Below are 18,386 nucleotides of genomic sequence, written 5' to 3'. Positions count from 1 at the left end.
AGGCTGCATTCTTACAAAGCCACGACAAGGATCTCTTTCTCCCTCGCTTCCAAAAACAGGAAAAGAAAAAAAGAGAAAGTGGCATTTATGTCCAAATGAAGAAATGAGAAGGCAGTGTAAGCTCTGACAAATTAAATGTAAAACCACAAAAAGCCAAGTGAAGAGAAGTCACTTATTGCAGGTATACAAATGAATAGGAAAAAGGTTTTCTAATGTATGAAAAGCAGGAAGCCTCTCTGATATGGTGGGAATGATAACTTATCAAAGTATGAAAGGAACAGTGAAGGAATATTTAGGAAGCTGTTAATAAAGCTGCAGAAAAGTGAAACTCATTCTTGGTTTCACGGTTCATCGGAGAGGACAGTCTGCTCTTCACTGGTAAGCATCTGGAAGGCTTTCCTGTATACAGTGTCAATAGAGGAAGCTTGAGAATAAAAAAAAAGTTGTCTGAAGAGTGGCAAATCTCCCAGTTTCTCCCAGTGCCTAACTGTGGACACCCTTTTATCATAGGAGTCTGAAATATGAATGAGTTCAGGGGGAAAAAAAAAAAAAAGGACAAATAGAAAACAGGTTCAGCAAGTTCAGCTCAGGGAGTCCCTAGGAGAGTGGCTTCAGTAAGAGTAAAGGAAAGGTTTGCCACCAACCTGCAGCATCTGCAATATTTTTTGTAAGCTATTTGATATAACAAAGACAAGAAGAAAATGGGTTAGGCCAGACAGCTGCTTAGCCTGTTTTGTGATCCTTCAACATGCTGCATCTGATACTGAGAGACAGAGAGTAGAGCACCTGATTGCCCTTGACAGCCCTGCCAAAGGGTATCCCCACCAGCTGCAGCCTGGAAGCCTGCATCAGATAACAGCATTTTCCATATCAGGAGACATGAAAGCTGAAACACCTCTTTCAGCTGCCTCGACGCGTAAGCCAATTCAACTTACAGTGTTGAAGTTACTTATTCAACCTGTCATCCAAACCCCAGAGATCACTAGCACAATAGAGGGCAGACAATGCCATAGCAAGAGGTCACTAGAAAAAGCTAGAACATAACACTTTGATATAGTATAACAAAACTAAATAGGCCGAAAACACCTACACATTGTTTTCTAAAACTCTTCTACCAGGGAGCATAGCTAATTAGTTACAAAAGCTCTCTGTTACCATGAGAGGCAGGTGGGAAGTGAAGTGGGCAGGAAAAATGCGAATTAAAATCGCCAAAGAAGAGAACAACAAAAGGATCTGAACCATTCAAAAGCATAAACTGAAAAGGACCAAAACCCTGGCGTTCTGTTTTCTAAAATCTTAGAAATAATCCTTTACATACCACTGCTGTACTGCTATTTCTCACATCCTCCTCCAGCCCTCCACATACTGCCTCTCCATCCCTCTGTGAAGCTTAACTCTGCAGAACTGCCCTCTCATTTCTTGGAATTGCTTTATTCTCCAAAGAACTAAACATTTGCTTTCAGTGCATAATTCAATGCACTGGAAAAGCTTCACCCCAAGATGCTCTTCGTATTCACTACCCTTCACTTGTCCAAAGAAATGAGTGAATCATTCCTTGCCGCATAAGTTCCAAGAGCCTTACAAAACTGAACAAACAAAAGGAAGAGGTCAAAAACTGTAGTCAAAAAGCAAGATGCAGAGCTGCTGTACTACACCCCAGTGCTGGCTGGGTCAGGCAGAACCCAGGAACACAACGTACCCCTGCAGAGGGAAGGACTGAGGTAGCCCTTTCTACTCTCCAGCAACAGGGGATATGGAAAAGGGCAAGAAGGGAGGTATATTAAAGATGAAACAGTAAGTTGTACTCTGACACTTTATTGATAAAATGCACAAAATACAAGTCTCAGGAGGTCATCATACATTGTTAGTCAAATAAGATAAAATGTATATAAAAAACACTCTTAATCAAATCAGTCGGTGAACTATTGCCCAAAAGAAAGACAGACACTAACAATTAAATCTGGTGAGGAATCCAACATGAATACCACACACTGTGTCAAATTTCTTTTTTATCCATACATCAAATTATGGCAACACATTCTTCTAAGCTCTTCTAGAATGCTCTCTTATGGTCACCAGGTATTATGTACAAGTATATTTTGAACAGATAGAAAGTGAATTAATAATGCAGCAAACATGCCTAATTGTGTACAGTACATGTCAGAATGAAAACTTGATATATCCCAAGGGCAGAGGGTCTAATCACTTGCAATACCACTGTATCCGTGGGGTACACATTAACCAAATGAACCAGTACGAGTCTTCCTGGCCTGGAAGTGTGACTTCTAAATCAGTGACTGGTTGTATTATCAGCATGCTCTTCTAATCTTATGCCAGTGGGGAAAAAGCTGAGAGACTTGTGGTAGACAGACTGATATATATCACTAAACAAAGGTTACAGAGCTGTAGCTTGCATGCTACAGTTGAGAGCAAACCAAAGGAGTCTATTCAACCACACGTTTGTTACTCAGCGCTGTCTACTCATTGCCAGAGCATGGAGCTGATGTTGCTTCTTTAACAAGCCTTATGAAAATAATGACCATTAGGTTTTCCTTTAGTTGCAGTCCTCAGATAGAATAGAATTACCACCATGTTTTTGGTATCTAAAGGCTATTACATGAATCCTCAGGAAAGGTAGAAAAGACATCTAAAGCAGTGTGGCAAACTTAAAAAAAAATACACAGATAAAAGCAGCCTTTAAATATGTTAATACTCTTCTTAAAAAAAAAAAAAAAAAAGAATTTCTGGTCTTGGCACTTTAAAGGCTCCAGATATTCCAGGAACACATTTTCACATGTGACAAGGGAGGAGGTTGCAAAACCACAACCCTCCTGAACTTTGTCTTTTTATAACTGTTCAGCAGTAAAATAGTTTGATCTTCCTCCAGAGCTTGATTAAGCACATGCCGTCGTATTAAAGAAAGAACTATCAATCAGTTTCAATATTCAAGAAATGGGTTTTAATTCAGTTAAGCCTAATTTAGGTGGGAGTATGAATATGAAAAATATTTTTTCTGGACATAGCACCCAGATGAAATCTCATGTTCCAGCTCAGCTATTTCAGTACTTCAATCATGCAAATAGTCTCACTAATTTTAATAAGGCTGAGTACATCTGCTTATGTTTGTCCAACAAGGTATATGCCAAACAAGGTACCTTTGTATCTGTAAAGCAAATGCATACCTGTACGACTTCGCCAAAATAGTCTTTAAATGCTGTAGAGCACGGGTTATTTCTGCCAAGCTATTAAAATCTCACTACAGCCCAATAAGTTGCTGTTTTTCAGTAAGCTCTGAAGAAGCTATACTGTAGATATAGATGCAGGATCAGCAGGGAAAGAGTAATCAATTATTTCTGGTTTGGTTAGTGATGAACTTGTCTTCAAGTGATCCTTCCTCAAACATTACATCACTAGTGGAGTATATCTACAGCAAAGAGATTTAACAATATATAGTGAAGATTTGATATAAATCAGTATTTCCTTATGGGGACATGGGAGCTCCTTGCTTGTCATTTTAGATTCTCCAACAATACCGCAGATCTAATCAACCTGATGCAAATAATCACTGTAGGATAAATTCAATGATTGTACCCTTCAAAGGAGTCACCAGCTTGGAAAACAAAAAGTTTATTAGCAAGGATTGAGTCATCCCAGAGGGAATATTTGTGTTTCTTTGAAAGTATAAATAGTTCTTCCTTCTGCTTTGCTAAATGTCTGATTAGGAGGTCTTCAAGAAAAAGCTAAGCAGCTTAAGTAAGGGAATGAAGTTTCATTAGATGGCACTGTTTCCTCTAAATCAGGAGGGAGGAAATAACCAGGACACTACTTGATGACACCAGTTTAGCACTCCTGAGTGACATTTAAATCAGAATCACGAGCCACGCAGGATCATTCAATAATCCTCCAGAAGTTTCAGAAGAGCAGCACAGCTAAACTGGAGCGCAGCCCAGACTAATATTAATGACAGACTAATAACATTTCCCCCCAGTTTCAACTCCATTGATTCAATCTCAGCCCATCTGCCAGGCTCTTCCATGGGTTATAAAGGATTGTGGCTGAACAGCAGCTCTTATCTCTCAACCCACATGTATTCATTATATTAGAGGCAAGGTCTGTCTGCACAAATGCATAAAAACAAAAGGCAAATAACACAAGCCGTTACTAGTGCTGCAGAACTGCTGCCAGATTACATACCGACTTTGTTACTCGTAGTTTGTGTAATATTTGTGGTTGGGGCTAAGGGCTCCCAGCCTGAGATTTAGGCTTGCTCAGAAAAATTTCCAAATTGGGTTTTGATGAGGAGAATAAACTTCACAAATAAAATCTTAGTTCAGCTACAAATATATTACAACACTAAAGTTTGACAGACAAATAGAGACAAACCTATTTTATTAAAAAACACATAAGCTCTCAGGGAAATAAGTTATTTTCTGCCTATAAACTCAACGTTTTCTTTGGACTTTTAACATTCAAGAAGTGCATAGTTCAGAAAAGTAATATGCACACAGCCCTCGAGAGGAAAGTTTTGGAGAAGATACACATCAAAGCATGAGGCTGAACAAACTGTTCTTTTTCCTGTATGTTTGGTTGGTAGACAGGGAAGGCAGTGCCATTTCATAGCTAAGATTTAGACAGCTAATCCAGGCAAACAGTTTTGGCATTCCCTTACTTAATTGCTTAATTGCCCAGCCCTCGATTTTTACCTAACCTGCTTTTCAAATAGTAGATAAACACAATGCAATCCTTCCTAAAAAAATCATCTAACAAATTGTTTTACCTTCCTTCCTCATCCAAAAAAAAAAAAAAAAAAAAGAGAGAGGGAGGAAAAATAAATGGGAAAATTTAACATATCACATCAAGTTAGCCTGAGAACCTGCAGGATTTGAGGATACAAGATTGTTCAGCACTCTCACAATCTAAAAGATGAAATGCAAAACTGCACTGTAAACAAACTTCCTTCTATAATGAGGACTTTCCCACACAGATAAATTTGCCCTTTTCTGGCATTATTTTTGCAGCAATGTGTTCATATCTTAAGAGCCAGATATAAGCCCCTTGCAATAGTCTCTGTACACTGTTCTCTAGAATCAGGTTTCACTGGCCAGCTGTTTAAACATCTGTTCCAGAAGCTGTAAATTCCCCAAATCTTTACAAGGTCTCACCATTAATGCAAACAAGGTTCAAGCTTTGCATTTATTTGCGAGGTTTCCCTCTTAGAAAATCTTCAGTTAAAAAAAGAGAAATATCTTATATGTGACTGTTTACTGACCTCCATGAACTAAATTACCTTGCCCCAAGACAAGCAAAATTCTCTGGAGGCTGACCGGAGTTTTTTCCCAAATAACACTTACTACCTTTCGCTGCATATTACCAGGTCATTTTACATTGCAATGGGACTGATGAGGAACTGCATACTCTCGAGGGCATTAGTGAATTAGAGCCTCTTTGAGGAAAGCAGGACTTTTGTTAAAAAGCAGCAGCCTCAGCAAGCCAGATTCCAACCTCATCTGTTACACTAGTGTATTTGCAGAGAAACTCTATTATAATTTCAACCTTACTTGGAAATTCACTCCATCTGCTGGCAAAAGTAAATATCTAGGATCTTAAATGTTATAATGCAGTCCTCAGTTTGGGAAGCTGCCTGTTTGAATGTCTTTTGGGGATTATCATTTTGCATTAGAATCCTTTCCAAAATATTTATTTATTTTCAACCGACAGTGAATACTAGCACTAATTTCAGTGGACCTACTCAAGAGTGATAAGATTTTAATCACTGAATAGGATAGCATAATTTTCTCACACATGCAACTCCCTGAAATAATGAAATACATTTCCATAAGGAGACATTGTTTCTGTTATGCATTTAATCATAATTACAAGTTTCAGCTATACTTCTAAGTTAGCTAGAAGCAAAATCATGTCCTACCTTCGAAAGCACTGAAAAGCATCAACTTGTTATCTGACTTTTAGGACCTAAAGGATTTTTCTTTTAACTGAATTTTGCATTTTATTACCAATATTTTTATGACTCTGACCATTATTCTACCAGCTTCATCCATTATGTGATGCCAGCACCATTAGAATGAACATGAACTTTGCCATTAATTTCAGCAAGGGAAATATTGATCACTCACAGCTAGGACCAAAGTCTGGTGTACTTCATCCTTTATGCTAGGAACTCTGAAAGAAACAGGATTAACCAGAGAGGCACCTTATTGCTTAGCATGGAGAAGTGCAGCAGGATAGGGTACTGTATACAAGTTGCAAGTTAAAGAACGAAAACAAAATGCCTTTGTGAATGCTGAAAGCACACTTGCAACTTGGTATTTCCCTGCATCATACCCTAACCTCATTAATGGAAAAGGACAGAATAGGCCACCAAGCTTCATGCTTTTACCCAAAGGAATGGCTAGAAATAAACAACCACAGATGAAAGTGGCAGGGAGAGCATACTGTTTTTACGGAAGACATAACTCACGGGACAGTCTGAGTCTTAACCAACACTACAGGCAAAAGACATGGCAGCTAGAAATAGCTACCTCGGAGCATATGAGGTACCTTCTTTTCCCTCTTGCATACAGAAGTTCCCTATGTACAGTATTTCTGTAGTAGTTAAGTTAGAAGTTACCTCTGGTACCAGTAGACCAACAAAAATGGGGCAGAGAGGTGTTGGCATTTGTAGCCACCTCTGATCGACTGACTTTTCAGACCTGCAGGTGCCCGTGAACTGTTAGAAGCCATGCATTCCTCCTAAAAGTCCTTTTACAAAGGCCGTTGCAATGGCATGGCGAGAGCCACTAGCTGACATGGAGAAGCAGTGCAGAGTCTTCTGCTTCATTTACCACAGAACTACACAAAGCCACTTCTCAGTATAGCTTCTGGGACAGCAATGAGCTTTTATTGGGTTTGGTTTTACCGGATCCCAAATCCTTTCACTCCTCTTTTCCATCATAAGAGTAACACTCAAAACAAACATTTTCTACTCCTCAGCCTTCATCAAAGGGAAAGCTTACCTCTACTAGCAAATTTAATCTGAAGGAGAAGAGCTTCTTTTTCCTTTTTTTTTTGGTTTGGATTTTTTTTAATGCAGGTTTGAGGTAGGGCAAGAGGGAATCAAAATTATGACACTGGATGTTTTAAAGAAAAAAGCGATGTAAGAAAGGCGGTCAGACTTCATATCAACTCTGATCTCCCCTTAGCCCAGCTGCTCTGTTACAAGGTCAATAAATCCATAAATGGGGTTCCCTGAGCCAGCCAAAGCACTGCACCCAGATTCAGTGCTGCCCTTCAGCCAGGGCACTGTTTAACCCTGGGCACTTCAGTTTTAAAGCAGAAAGTGTTTTTTATGGCTTTGTTCTCTTCTCACAAGGGAAAAAATGGTAAGTCATATGTTTCCAACCCTGCCAGCACAGTATAATATTTCACTGTCTCTAATGGGGATGAACATAAAGAAACCAAAATATTGCTTAAACAAACCATAAATAAGATATAATAAAAACAATAACATGGTTAGTAAGTGTAAGTATTACATTCAAGCTTCTCTAATAACTTGGACAAGAGAAAACTCCTCTGATAGTTCTTTTGTTCTGCCCTCTCCTTCCTATTTAAGAGCAATTGTATGTGTCTATTTCATTCCTCTTTGCTTCTCCTGTCAGCTCAACAAAAGACTTACAGTATTTCTTAGTATAGAATTTTATGTTTTCATGAATTCCATAATAAGAAACACTTCCATATTGCATATAAAAAGCATAAGAGTACGAAGTGCATTATTTTTTTCTTCAAATTAGATCTAAAGAGTAGAACAGTGAAAAACACCAAAAACATCAAAGCTTTCCCTTTGATAAAGGCTGAGGAGTAGAAAATGTTTGTTGTGAGTGTTACCCTTATGATGGAAAAGAGAAGCGAAAGGATTTGGGATCTGGTAAAACCAAACCCAATAATAAATAAAATCACAAAATAAATCACAATCTGTAGGAAAGTGTAGGGACTAATGAAATATAAGCATAGTTTGTGCATCATTTCTGTTACAATCATTTGAGGAGAGGCAGCAAGAAATGAAGAAACCAAACCCAACAAATTAAGGTTCGAATCACCTGACTATACATGATGATAGTGACAGATTTGTTAATGGACTCAGTTAAAAAAGAGTAACAAAAAAGTTGGCTTACCGCTCTAAAGAGCTCTTTTCTAATCTTTCTTTCTCCTTCCTTTGACGTTCTTTATTCTTCTTAACTCGAGTTTCCCACAGCCCTCTTATGAGAGAAAAGTCAAATATTATCACCTGATGTCCCATGCTGTCGACATGAAGTTTCTCCTGCAATAATAAGCCATCGTGAGCACTTCAGGAAAGAAGTAACGACAAAAATATAAAGAACTGAACACCATCACATTTCTTTAATCTTATCTGGGGAAAAAAATCATAAGAAATAGTAACAAAATACATGCCTTCCATCTTACCCAATTTGTCTAGGTTTTTGTGCTTGCAGTAATCAATGTAGCATACAATTGGCTTCTACATAAAATCGATGGCAATGGTTAAGTGTTTGTTGAATTTTACAGAGTCCTTCAACTTTTCCCTTTCCAAGGTAAAGACACAATTGCAAAGAAACGTGAAATTGATTAAGAATCATTGATAAAAATAGCTTTGAGGACTCTGTTTTTTTTAACAACTTCTGAAAATTTATGCAACAGTACTAGTGAAACGAGAGCTCAAAGTAACTGTTCATCTTAAAGCACGCAAAAGCACTTCATCTTACCATACTGGTCTTTAGGTATCCAAGCAATCCTGTTTCAGTGGAATTGCTTGCATAAATAGATGCTTATTTGTGAAAGGAGTTGAAAGACCAGCCCTATAACACACAATGATAACTTACCTATTGCAGAGATAAGGTTTGTGAAACATGGCTCCATTTATGAGTAGGTATTCAATTGCCTTCCAGCAATTGAAGGCTTACCGCAGTTCTAAGGCTCGAGCCTATCTTCAACATGCTGTTACAAACTGAGCTGAACTGAAGCCTAAGTCACCACATTTCCTTTATCAGTTAAAGCCACAGAGACACAAACTTCTTGCAGGTACTTTGCTTCTACTGAAGTCACTGACAAAGTTCCTATTCCCTTTAAAAGTAAATTGTTAAGCTCAAGCTTAAGCAGATATGAGCACTATCTTTTTATTTAAGGAAAAAAAAAAAACACTGATATCTTTAACAGCCACAAAAGGAGAAGACCTTGGATTTACATGTTGTGAAAAACAGGGTGACTGGCAGCAAGGTGTCCCTTAACAATCTGTGGCGATGGCTCAGTACGAACAAAGGAAGCAAACCACTTACTGGATCACTAACACAAGCTCTTGGAGTCACTGGTGAAAATGTAATTAACCCAACCCAATTTTTATTATGAAATGCAGCTAGGTTATCTATATACGATTTCTGTCATACTTACTTTTCATAAAATGGTTCACCGTACTACCACAAAGAAGTCTTATTAAGCAGAAATTTGAAGTCTTTTAAAAGTAATTGCTCCCAACCAAGATAAAAACACAGAAGAGGAAAATCAGTTTAAGCTTAAGCTTTAAGATTTCATTAGATGCCACTTTTATTATACCATTCATTAGCTTAAAAAATAGAGAACGGAAAGAAGAAAACCCCACTGGAATGTCAACTGATCACTGAAAAAGCAGTCTGCCCCTACCTTTATTGGGTATTTTCAAGCTTTTAGCTATTACTTTTCCCTCAGACCTTATTCTGATCGTTCTTTCCAAGTTCTGTGTCCCTGCACCGGGGCCATTTATTATCTGTCCTTCTGTCATAAGCCTAAGCAGGAAGTTCTCTCCTCTGCATTTTTCCTCTTTACATTTTTCATAGCTGTTCTGTTTCTCTTGACGTATAAATCTCCATCATACCTAACACAAAGGGACAATCCCTTCTGAGCCAGCAAAACACCCTCATCCTCATCACACCACAGGGTGAATTAAAAATAATTATGCAGATGTACACCAAAAGAAAAGGTTCCTACTTGTTCTCCTTATTTGTCATCTCACTAAGAAACATCCCAAATGCCTCTAAATACTAGCACAGAGACTGGTTCGAGACCAGTATTTTTGTAGGACAAAAATCTTTTATAACTTAGGATGCTTATATAACTGCTATTTTTACTGTTCATAAAGCAGCTCCATTGCTTGTTTATCTTTACAAGCCCTAACAATAAGCCCTCAAATAGTTCCCAGCATATCTCAAATCAGCTGCTGACAGCAGCAGAGTCAAAACCCCATTAATAGCAGCGTAATGAGAACAGTGACCTTACTCATGGTGGAAGGTGTACTCATAATCAGATGCACCATCCCAAAACCGAATTCACTAGTAATTTACAGGAAACTCTTCAACACCGAAAATAAAACACTCCTCCACTGCCCAAGTAGAGAAACCCTGTGGCAAGGACTGACCCCTCACAGTAGCTGCAGACCAGCAGCCACTCTGCAGGACTTAATTCATTTTAATAGACCAATTCATAGCAACATGTTTTGGTAGAAAGGCTATTGCAGGAGTTGAATTGCTGAGAGACAGTGAAGTGGCAGCTGGACACTTGACCTCTATTGGAGCTCGATGGCCTTAATCAGCACAAAGTCTGAATAAACTGTGAGAGTACTCCATTTCCTTGACTTGTTCCCCACCTTCCTGTCTCCCAGGTTAAGTCATCTGTTCTTTACTGAGACGCTGATTTATTAGACACTGAGGATGGAAAATTTTGTATGGCTTCTATCCACGTACTGGATTAAACTGTGATGCATCAGGGTTTCCTCTCCAACTGTAAAATCAGCCACAGGAGGAACATGGGTGGGAGGTGAGAGGTGCCCATCATAACTTCTCAGGACTAATCTGTTCAGAACAAACAGAGCCACAAATCCTGATCAGACCACATGGTGCAGAAAGCTTCAGCAGTCATCCAGCAGGAAAAATGTTAAAGTTTGTTGCCATCTATAGCTCCAGAAAGGTCACCCTGCAGACCTCACAGGGCTCTTACTTCCTCCTATCCTGGTCTGAAACAAAGACAGCAAGGATCAAGCATGAAGACAGAACAATTTTCCTCAAAGTTCAGATGCAAACATTTTCCTGATGACAAGATGTTGCCCTGGCAAGCAGGCAATGACTAGAATAATCTAATCCTAAGTGTAGCTCCTTCAGGGTGCTCACTCACGCACAGTAAGCATTTGGGACAGAGGAAGCGTTTACCAACACTAATTTCAGAGCCTAGCAATACATAAGGCTGTACTTGCTGAAGTTCACATGCAGCAATCCGTTCCTTTCAATCATCAGCTTAAGCCTGTGCAGGAAAACCCAAAGCTATAATCTATTAGTCATAGGCAGAAGTTACATTTGGGTAGAGAAATGCCTCATTATAGGCTCCTTCCCAATTTGTCCCCTCCTTCCATCTGACTGATAGCCCACACCTGACTTCCCTCCCACAGATAGGCTTCTCACAGATTATCATCACTGCAAGCATCTTACCCATTATCACAAATCATAGACTTGTTGAGGTGGGAAGGGACCTCTGGAGGTCACCTCGTCCAGCCCCCTGCTCAAAGCAGGTCATTTGGTTACGCAGCCAGTGCTCCCCTTCCTCAGCCCCTTCCTGCACTGACTTCCCCATTTACCCATCCTTGCGTCACTCAGCATTGCTTCTTTCACACCACATATTCACACCAGCTCATCAAGAACAAGCTTTGGTCATACTTGTGGAGATTAACCTGACCTACTGACACAGCAGTAGGTTAAAAAAAAAACCACACACAAACACACACACACAATTTATTTCTAATCCAAGAAATAGGCCACCTTTTTATCATGGATAAGTCCTGACCAGAGAAGCAAGCATCACCAGCATCTGCAAAGCCCTATTTCACAACCACGCTGAGTTTGCAGCTTAATGCCATCTTCCTTGGGTGACATCTACATCTGAATTATGCTGTAGATCATCAGCACACCTTTCTTAGATGATGCATTGTTATAATGTTCACTCAGTCTTATGTGTTATTAGTGAGATAAATCACAAAAGCTAGGCTCTTCAGTAATGTACAATAATGAAAGCACAGTGCTTTCCAGGGAAAAAAGGATTCAGGAACATAAAGAGAAAGCAAAGATGTCATTTATAAGAGAATTACTTGTGGGAAAAACATTTCTCTGTGTGCCTGTCTATGGGAGCAGATAATCTTATCCCTAGCCATTTACACCTCCAGAGAAGTAATCTACAAAACCTTAATCAATAGCCTTAAAAAGTAACATAGTGGGAAGCCAGACTGATTTCTTATCTAACTCTTTCTTGCAACAGTTAGCTCAGAAACAAAGCTGATTAAAAAAAAAAAAAATCCTTAACAAAGTATTATAAGATCTTCCCTTCAGAGAAAGATACACATTATATATGAGGCTGTATTTATAAGTACTATATATTTAAGTAATTAATTTTAAAAGAAAAAGGGCTTTCTGATAATAACAGCCAATAGAAATAAGCACTTGCACTGTTTGACAAAGCAATATTAAAGCTTGAACCAGAGAGACTTGAACTAACTGCAAAGAAACAGAAGTCCGCTTTCACTTCTCTCATTCCCTCTCTCCATATATTACTCAAAAAAAAAGAACCACCCCAACCCTTCAGCCCTACAGCCATTACACCTTTTCTTGCTCAACTGAGTCTAGTTCATCTGCAGCCTTGCCCAGTTTCCATCAGTAAAATACAAGAATCCTTAACACTTACCTTTCCTCTCTCTGCACCTTAAAGCAAGCAACCAGGAACTGATATTTCTCTGTTCAGGACTGTACTTTCAGTCCTAAATACTACAACCTCTTCTGAGCTTCAGCATTTCTGGGATAGCTGGGGTTGAGAAGTACTTGCTCACACATTACTATTCTTCTCCTCTCAATGCCTGGTTTTAGTTCTCTGATTTCCATATGCTATCTCTATATGCATTGGAACAGAGTAAAAGCCTTTACAGACTTGTTTTTCTGGTCTTAAAAAGAACACAACAGAATTCCTTTACAATCTTGCAAACTTTTTATTTGTTTAACTGAACACATAAATTGGCCTATTAGAATCAAAGGGAGTTCTTATGTGTGTAAAGATACTCACAGACTTACACGTTTGGAGGATGTGGTGGCAAAAGAGCAAAATTTAAGTGATGATGCTTATCACACATTTTATTGAAATGATGGAACATTAATGCCAAATGTTATTTCCAGTAAAAGCATCTGCTTAAGTATCTGCACTGAATATTTTTATCCCATCCTTTATTTTATTTTATTGTGAAAACTCACCTGAAGTTATCCAGACAGTTCTCTAGCACCCACCTCAGACTTTCTTCTTTGTGTGGTAGGTGCACCTAGGAGCTCTCATGATACACAGGAACCTGTTGTGCAGGGTGCTGAAAAACTACAGACTGAAAAAGAAGGTATCTACCCTATAATGTCTATAATCTTTATTTATTGTTATTCATGTTGTTGCTACAAGGATATACTTACTTCAGATCTATCAACCCATCAGGAAGACTGGAGACAGGTATTTAGTACCGTGCCTCCTAAGCCCCGTTGCTGCCTGCAGCCATCAACATCTCTGCCCCTTGGTTACAGCGCTGCCACAGCTCCCCCCTGCTTACAGAAGTTATCTCTGTCTTGTCTCGGGTGGGTTGAAGACAACTTGTCATAAGCTAACATTGTATTGCCTATATTACATTACATCCTAGCCTCTTCCAAACATAGCTCTCATCCATGCTACTGTTGGCCAACTTGCTTGCACACGGTGCTTTCAGCAGAGCAAGAGTTGTGCCTTCTCTTGGGTCTGGAAAATGTCCAGCAGAGATCTGATATGACTAATACAGCCAATCTTAGTGTATTACAGTCCTCCAGAGTCTGGATGGAGCTTGGCTGCCCTCATCAACAGCACTCTGTATGCTTCCCTTCGCTGCTATACATGAGTTACCAAAAAATTAATGTTTTGGTTTCTTCAATTTGTTCAGCAGCCTTGCCAGCTTGAGTGTTTCTTCTTTCAGGTAGCCACTCTGGGAGACCTGATGCACTCGCATGAATATTACTGACAAAATTACATAGGGAAAAATGTGGGCAACATGTTTCCTACCAACCCTGCAAACGATTCCTTAGGAAATAAGCTCCCTCACACAGCGTGTGCTTTAGAATGATCAAGTCATTTATCTCACGTGTTCAGAGGGAACCTGACATTTGGATAGCAGCAGAACATATTCTTTCTTGCGTTATCAAGGAAAGATTAAATTACAGAAACACGTTGTGATTGAAAGAGCAACAGAAGCGGTGACAATGTTCAGAGTATACAACTCTATTGTGCTTACTGTGCACAGCTTGTAAGCGGGGCAGCGCTTTACGGTGGCACTGCAGGAGCAGGAGAGGACATGCAAAGCAGAGAGCCGCGCTTCCCTTCCTAGTTTTGCTCCTGGTAACAACTCCTTGTTGTTCTACACCAGCAGGGGTTTATCTTCCCCGCTAGTTTTGCTGGTTCACCTGCAGCGAGGCTTGCCAGATGTACAGATTCGCCAAGCAGCATCTCAGGCCAGAGATCCAAATCGGCTGGTAACTCAGATCACATATGCAAGCGATCTCGTCCCGGGGAGCATGTGGGCAGGAGCACAAGGGGTGCCCCCAAAGGCCTGGGTCTGCGGAGATCCAGCAAACGCCGCTGCTGCGCCACGGAGTAAACAGAAGAGGAAAGGGAGAGGCTGCTGCAGGGCTGGGGAGAGCAGTCCCGACACCTGGACGCAAGCCCAGATGGTCTGGGAGTTTGAAATGTTCCCTGCTGCTCTCTCAAGAGCACAGTCGCAGTCAGCCTGCTCCTAGATAAACAAACACAGACAAACAATGACATTTTCGAGCTATTAATTAGTCTAGCTTTCACCAAAATTAATTTCAGAAATTAGTGCCTTTGCATATTGCAGGGTTTAACCCTAAATGCTCTGATGAAACAAGCTCTGTTTGAGTTTCGTACTCATAGTCATTCTATAAAAGAGGCTTTTAAAAACAAAAGCTGCTATCAACCTCTTTCACACTCAAATAAATGACTTTTCCATTGCTTATATATCAGGACTGTAAAGAAGATTTCTTCTCTTAACCTCCTCCTCGTACTTCAGGTAGGAATAATTATAAACATCAAAAATTTAAAGAGATGTGTGAATACAGACATGCAAAGCCTGAGCTTGGCCTCCACATATTTTTATGTGCGTATTTCTCTTTGTCCAGTGCTGCAGCACAATGTCTCACTGACAGTTTTCATTAGTCAGTTCATATTGGAGATGTAAATTAACCAGTCTCCCAAACAAGATTCCCTTTTATCACTGCAGTCTTCACATCTTGATTTTTAGACAATTTTTCACAGGGTTATTCATTAATTAGGTCTTTAATTATGGATTAATTAGCAGCTGAATTACAATATTCCTTATACTTCCTCAACTCTTGTAGCACTAATATGTTTGCCATCAAGCATGATAGATGTTACATATGCAAGGGGATTTATTACAGATGTATTCCCCTAGCCCTTCAGTGAGCTGAATAATGATTCAAAGTGATTCTTCCGCTGACAACGCAGCTAATGAAACACCGGACTGATGTTTGTGACATAATCCCAGGCTCTTTTTTCACTCGACATTACTGAAGAGAAGCCTAATTCTCATAAGATTGAGGAGGGCCTGAGGTACTGAAAGGTATTTGAAATGGGGATGTATTTTAGGGCTGCTTCTTGTCAAAGGAAAAACAAGCACCTCAAAAGTGCATTGCACGTTTTTAAAAGTAGTTGAATATATAAATGTAGCTGTAGGCATGCAAAAATACTCGTGATGGGTGGGGGGTTAGGCAACAGAGGCCAGGAAGGCTACAGCATGTGTTTATGATTGATTACAGAAACCCCATTTAATTACTTATACAAAGACCCATGGCAAATAAAAACACACAGCATCGGAACAAAAAATGGAGGCTTTCAGCTACAATTAGATGATCTTAATTAAGCAGAAAATTAAGGTCCCAGGGTTCTCATACCTATTTTATGGCACCAGGTGTTTTTAGCAGAACATTTCATTGACTTGTTCTCGCTCATCTTAAGGACAGTGGACCTGGGCCATCCTCAGGTACTGGGTCTACCACTGTTACCTTTCTGTGTAATGTCCAGAGGAGTTATCTATATAAATGACTGCATCCTAAAAATCACTTTAGGCTGCCTGTCCTATTTGAGAATAGCCACAGACCCTCAAAGTTTTAGTCACATCCTCTTCTCCCGCGGGTACCTTTACCACGCAGTGATCTGAGAAGAATCCAGCTGTATCACCTGCAACTTCCTTTGTTGCAGAAGCAGAGCAAAAACCTACATCTGACCTATAACAGCAAACCTCACAGTCACTTCTGGTCTTAGATACAAGATCATTTTACCCATATGGTGAGTAAAATGCTCACAGGTAGTTCCTAAGCAGTCAAATCCTGTGGTTTAAGAAGACAGGATGCACTATAGATAAGCAAGGGAAGATGCTATTTTCAACTATTCCACTTCAGTAGCCAAATTATCTGAGCTAGCGTGGTCCAAACCCCACTGTACAGCCATAAGCTGGCAGATGTGTTTCACCAGCACTCCTGCCTGCCCGCAGCCTTCGCCTCCCCACAAAACCTGGGCAGGCACAAGCAGCACGGAGCCACATCTTCCAGCTGCAGATACTACTTGGGATAGTTCTCCATCTCCACCTGCTGTCAGAGAGGAGCCAAGTGGATGAAACTTGTGGGTAAAATCTGTCTCTTTGGGTAACAGGTGTTATCACCCATCACTGATCCTTGCAAGGGTGCTGCGTTAATTACTACTGAGAGGAGTGGAGCTTCCTATTAGCCTTTTAGCTTACAGAAAGTAATAGGTATCTTCATAGCCCAGCGCTAGACAGACTATAAAGACCTGTAGTAGTAACATCAACAACAATAATGACAGTATTTGACTTTATATGATAGGCTTTGTTCACAAAAGATTTAGCAGGTTAGATTTCCTATACTGTGTTAGGTTACCTGTAAGTGGCCTTCAGAAGCTCAACTTCTATAACTCTTTTTAAATTCCGCTCTAAATTTTGACAGACAACAAAGATAAATGACCAGCCACTCCAAGCAGTTTGTTATTGAAAATGATTCTCACACCAACATATGTCCTTGAGATGTAACAGCAAGGGTTTATTATAAATGAGTCATGGAGCGAGCAAATAGCAGGAGTCTTGAAAGCTTTCCTGCGCTATAAAGTTTGGATTTGTCACCGGTGTAAAAGTATTTAGATTAGAGGAATAACACACGGGGTGAATCTGATTAACCATCTTTAAAGACAGCCAGCAAATATACCACTTTGGATTAATGCTCTATGTTTCAGCTATTTTTCCCATACACATCAGCATTTAAACATCCGTATCGTGACAGCAACGAAGACAACTGCTCGCTCGCACTCCCACTTTGACCCCCCCTCCCCGGTATCTGCAGAAACTCTATCACCAGCAAAACTGTCACTTACCTACCACCAAAGCACACGCGTGTCCAGCGCTCCCGGGTGCACTCTGTGGTTCTTTAATTTGGGACGCGGAGGTTGTTTATAGCAGCAACATAGCTCCTGGTGAGTCAGACCTGCTCGTGCCCCACAGCGTGACTGCCCTTCCAGATGTACTAATACGCTATATTTGTAGAGTGACAACATGATCCATGGCCGTGCAGCCGAGACATGTGCGGGATGAAATATCTGCGCTGCATGACTCTGCACCGGACCCAAACAGCAGCGCTAAGGGGACAGCATCCCACTTGCTCTACGGGAAGGGGGCAAAGCTAGTGCTGCTCAGGCTTGAGGGTTTTTCCTGGGAAAAGGGCACAAATAATCAAAAAAAACTCAAGCGGTTTGCGTTCCTCGGGTTTGGACTGTCTCTTCCTCTACAGGTCTGTGCACGCAAGAGACAAACCGGCGGGCACCACGCTCAGGCGCTCGCTCTGCACTTGCCCTGAGCAACTGGTTTAGGGCAAAGTCTACTTTTACTTGCTGACAGTGGCTTTTTTTTGTTTGTTTGTTTGTTGTTTTTTTTTTTTTTTTTTTTTTTTTTTTGCCTACTTCTGGCTATTGATGGCGGTGCTCCTGCTGTTAGTGGTGCCACTGGAAAAAAAAAACGAAAAACTTCGGTAAATTACCTGTCAGGGCACCGCGGCGCTGCCGGCTTGGCCGGTTCGGTCCGGCCCAGGCCGGTCCCGGCCGCCCGGTCCCGCCCCCCCCCCCGCGGGAGCAGGGCCCGGAGGGAGCAGGGGCAGCCCCAGGCCCACGGGGCATCGGGTGCCGCCGTGGGGCCGGACCGGGGCCGTGGTGGGGCAGGGCGGCCCCGGGCGGCGCTG

At 40.6% G+C, this 18,386-nt stretch overlaps 1 protein-coding gene across 2 annotated transcripts in view; it reads right to left on the bottom strand.

Moving 5' to 3' along the window:
- The window catches only part of LOC112978747 (leucine-rich repeat-containing protein 2), a 60,842-nt gene extending 42,854 nt beyond the window's left edge, over nucleotides 1-17,988 (bottom strand). Inside the window, exons 1-2 of one of the 2 annotated variants that reach the window (XM_026092424.2) lie at nucleotides 17,530-17,988; nucleotides 8,169-8,314 (exon numbers count right to left, since the gene is read on the bottom strand). In XM_026092424.2, the coding sequence (XP_025948209.2) occupies nucleotides 8,169-8,293 (125 nt within the window). In that variant the 5' untranslated portion in view covers nucleotides 8,294-8,314; nucleotides 17,530-17,988. Of the gene's footprint in view, nucleotides 1-8,168; nucleotides 8,315-12,744; nucleotides 12,766-17,529 lie in introns of those variants that run through there. The other variant, XM_026092425.2, reaches the window with a different exon arrangement.
- Between the last annotated feature and the right edge of the window lie 398 nt (nucleotides 17,989-18,386).

This window comes from Dromaius novaehollandiae, chromosome W (genome assembly GCF_036370855.1).
Source record: "Dromaius novaehollandiae isolate bDroNov1 chromosome W, bDroNov1.hap1, whole genome shotgun sequence".
NCBI classification, from domain to species: domain Eukaryota; kingdom Metazoa; phylum Chordata; class Aves; order Casuariiformes; family Dromaiidae; genus Dromaius; species Dromaius novaehollandiae.
This window is presented reverse-complemented; position numbering and strand designations above follow the sequence as displayed.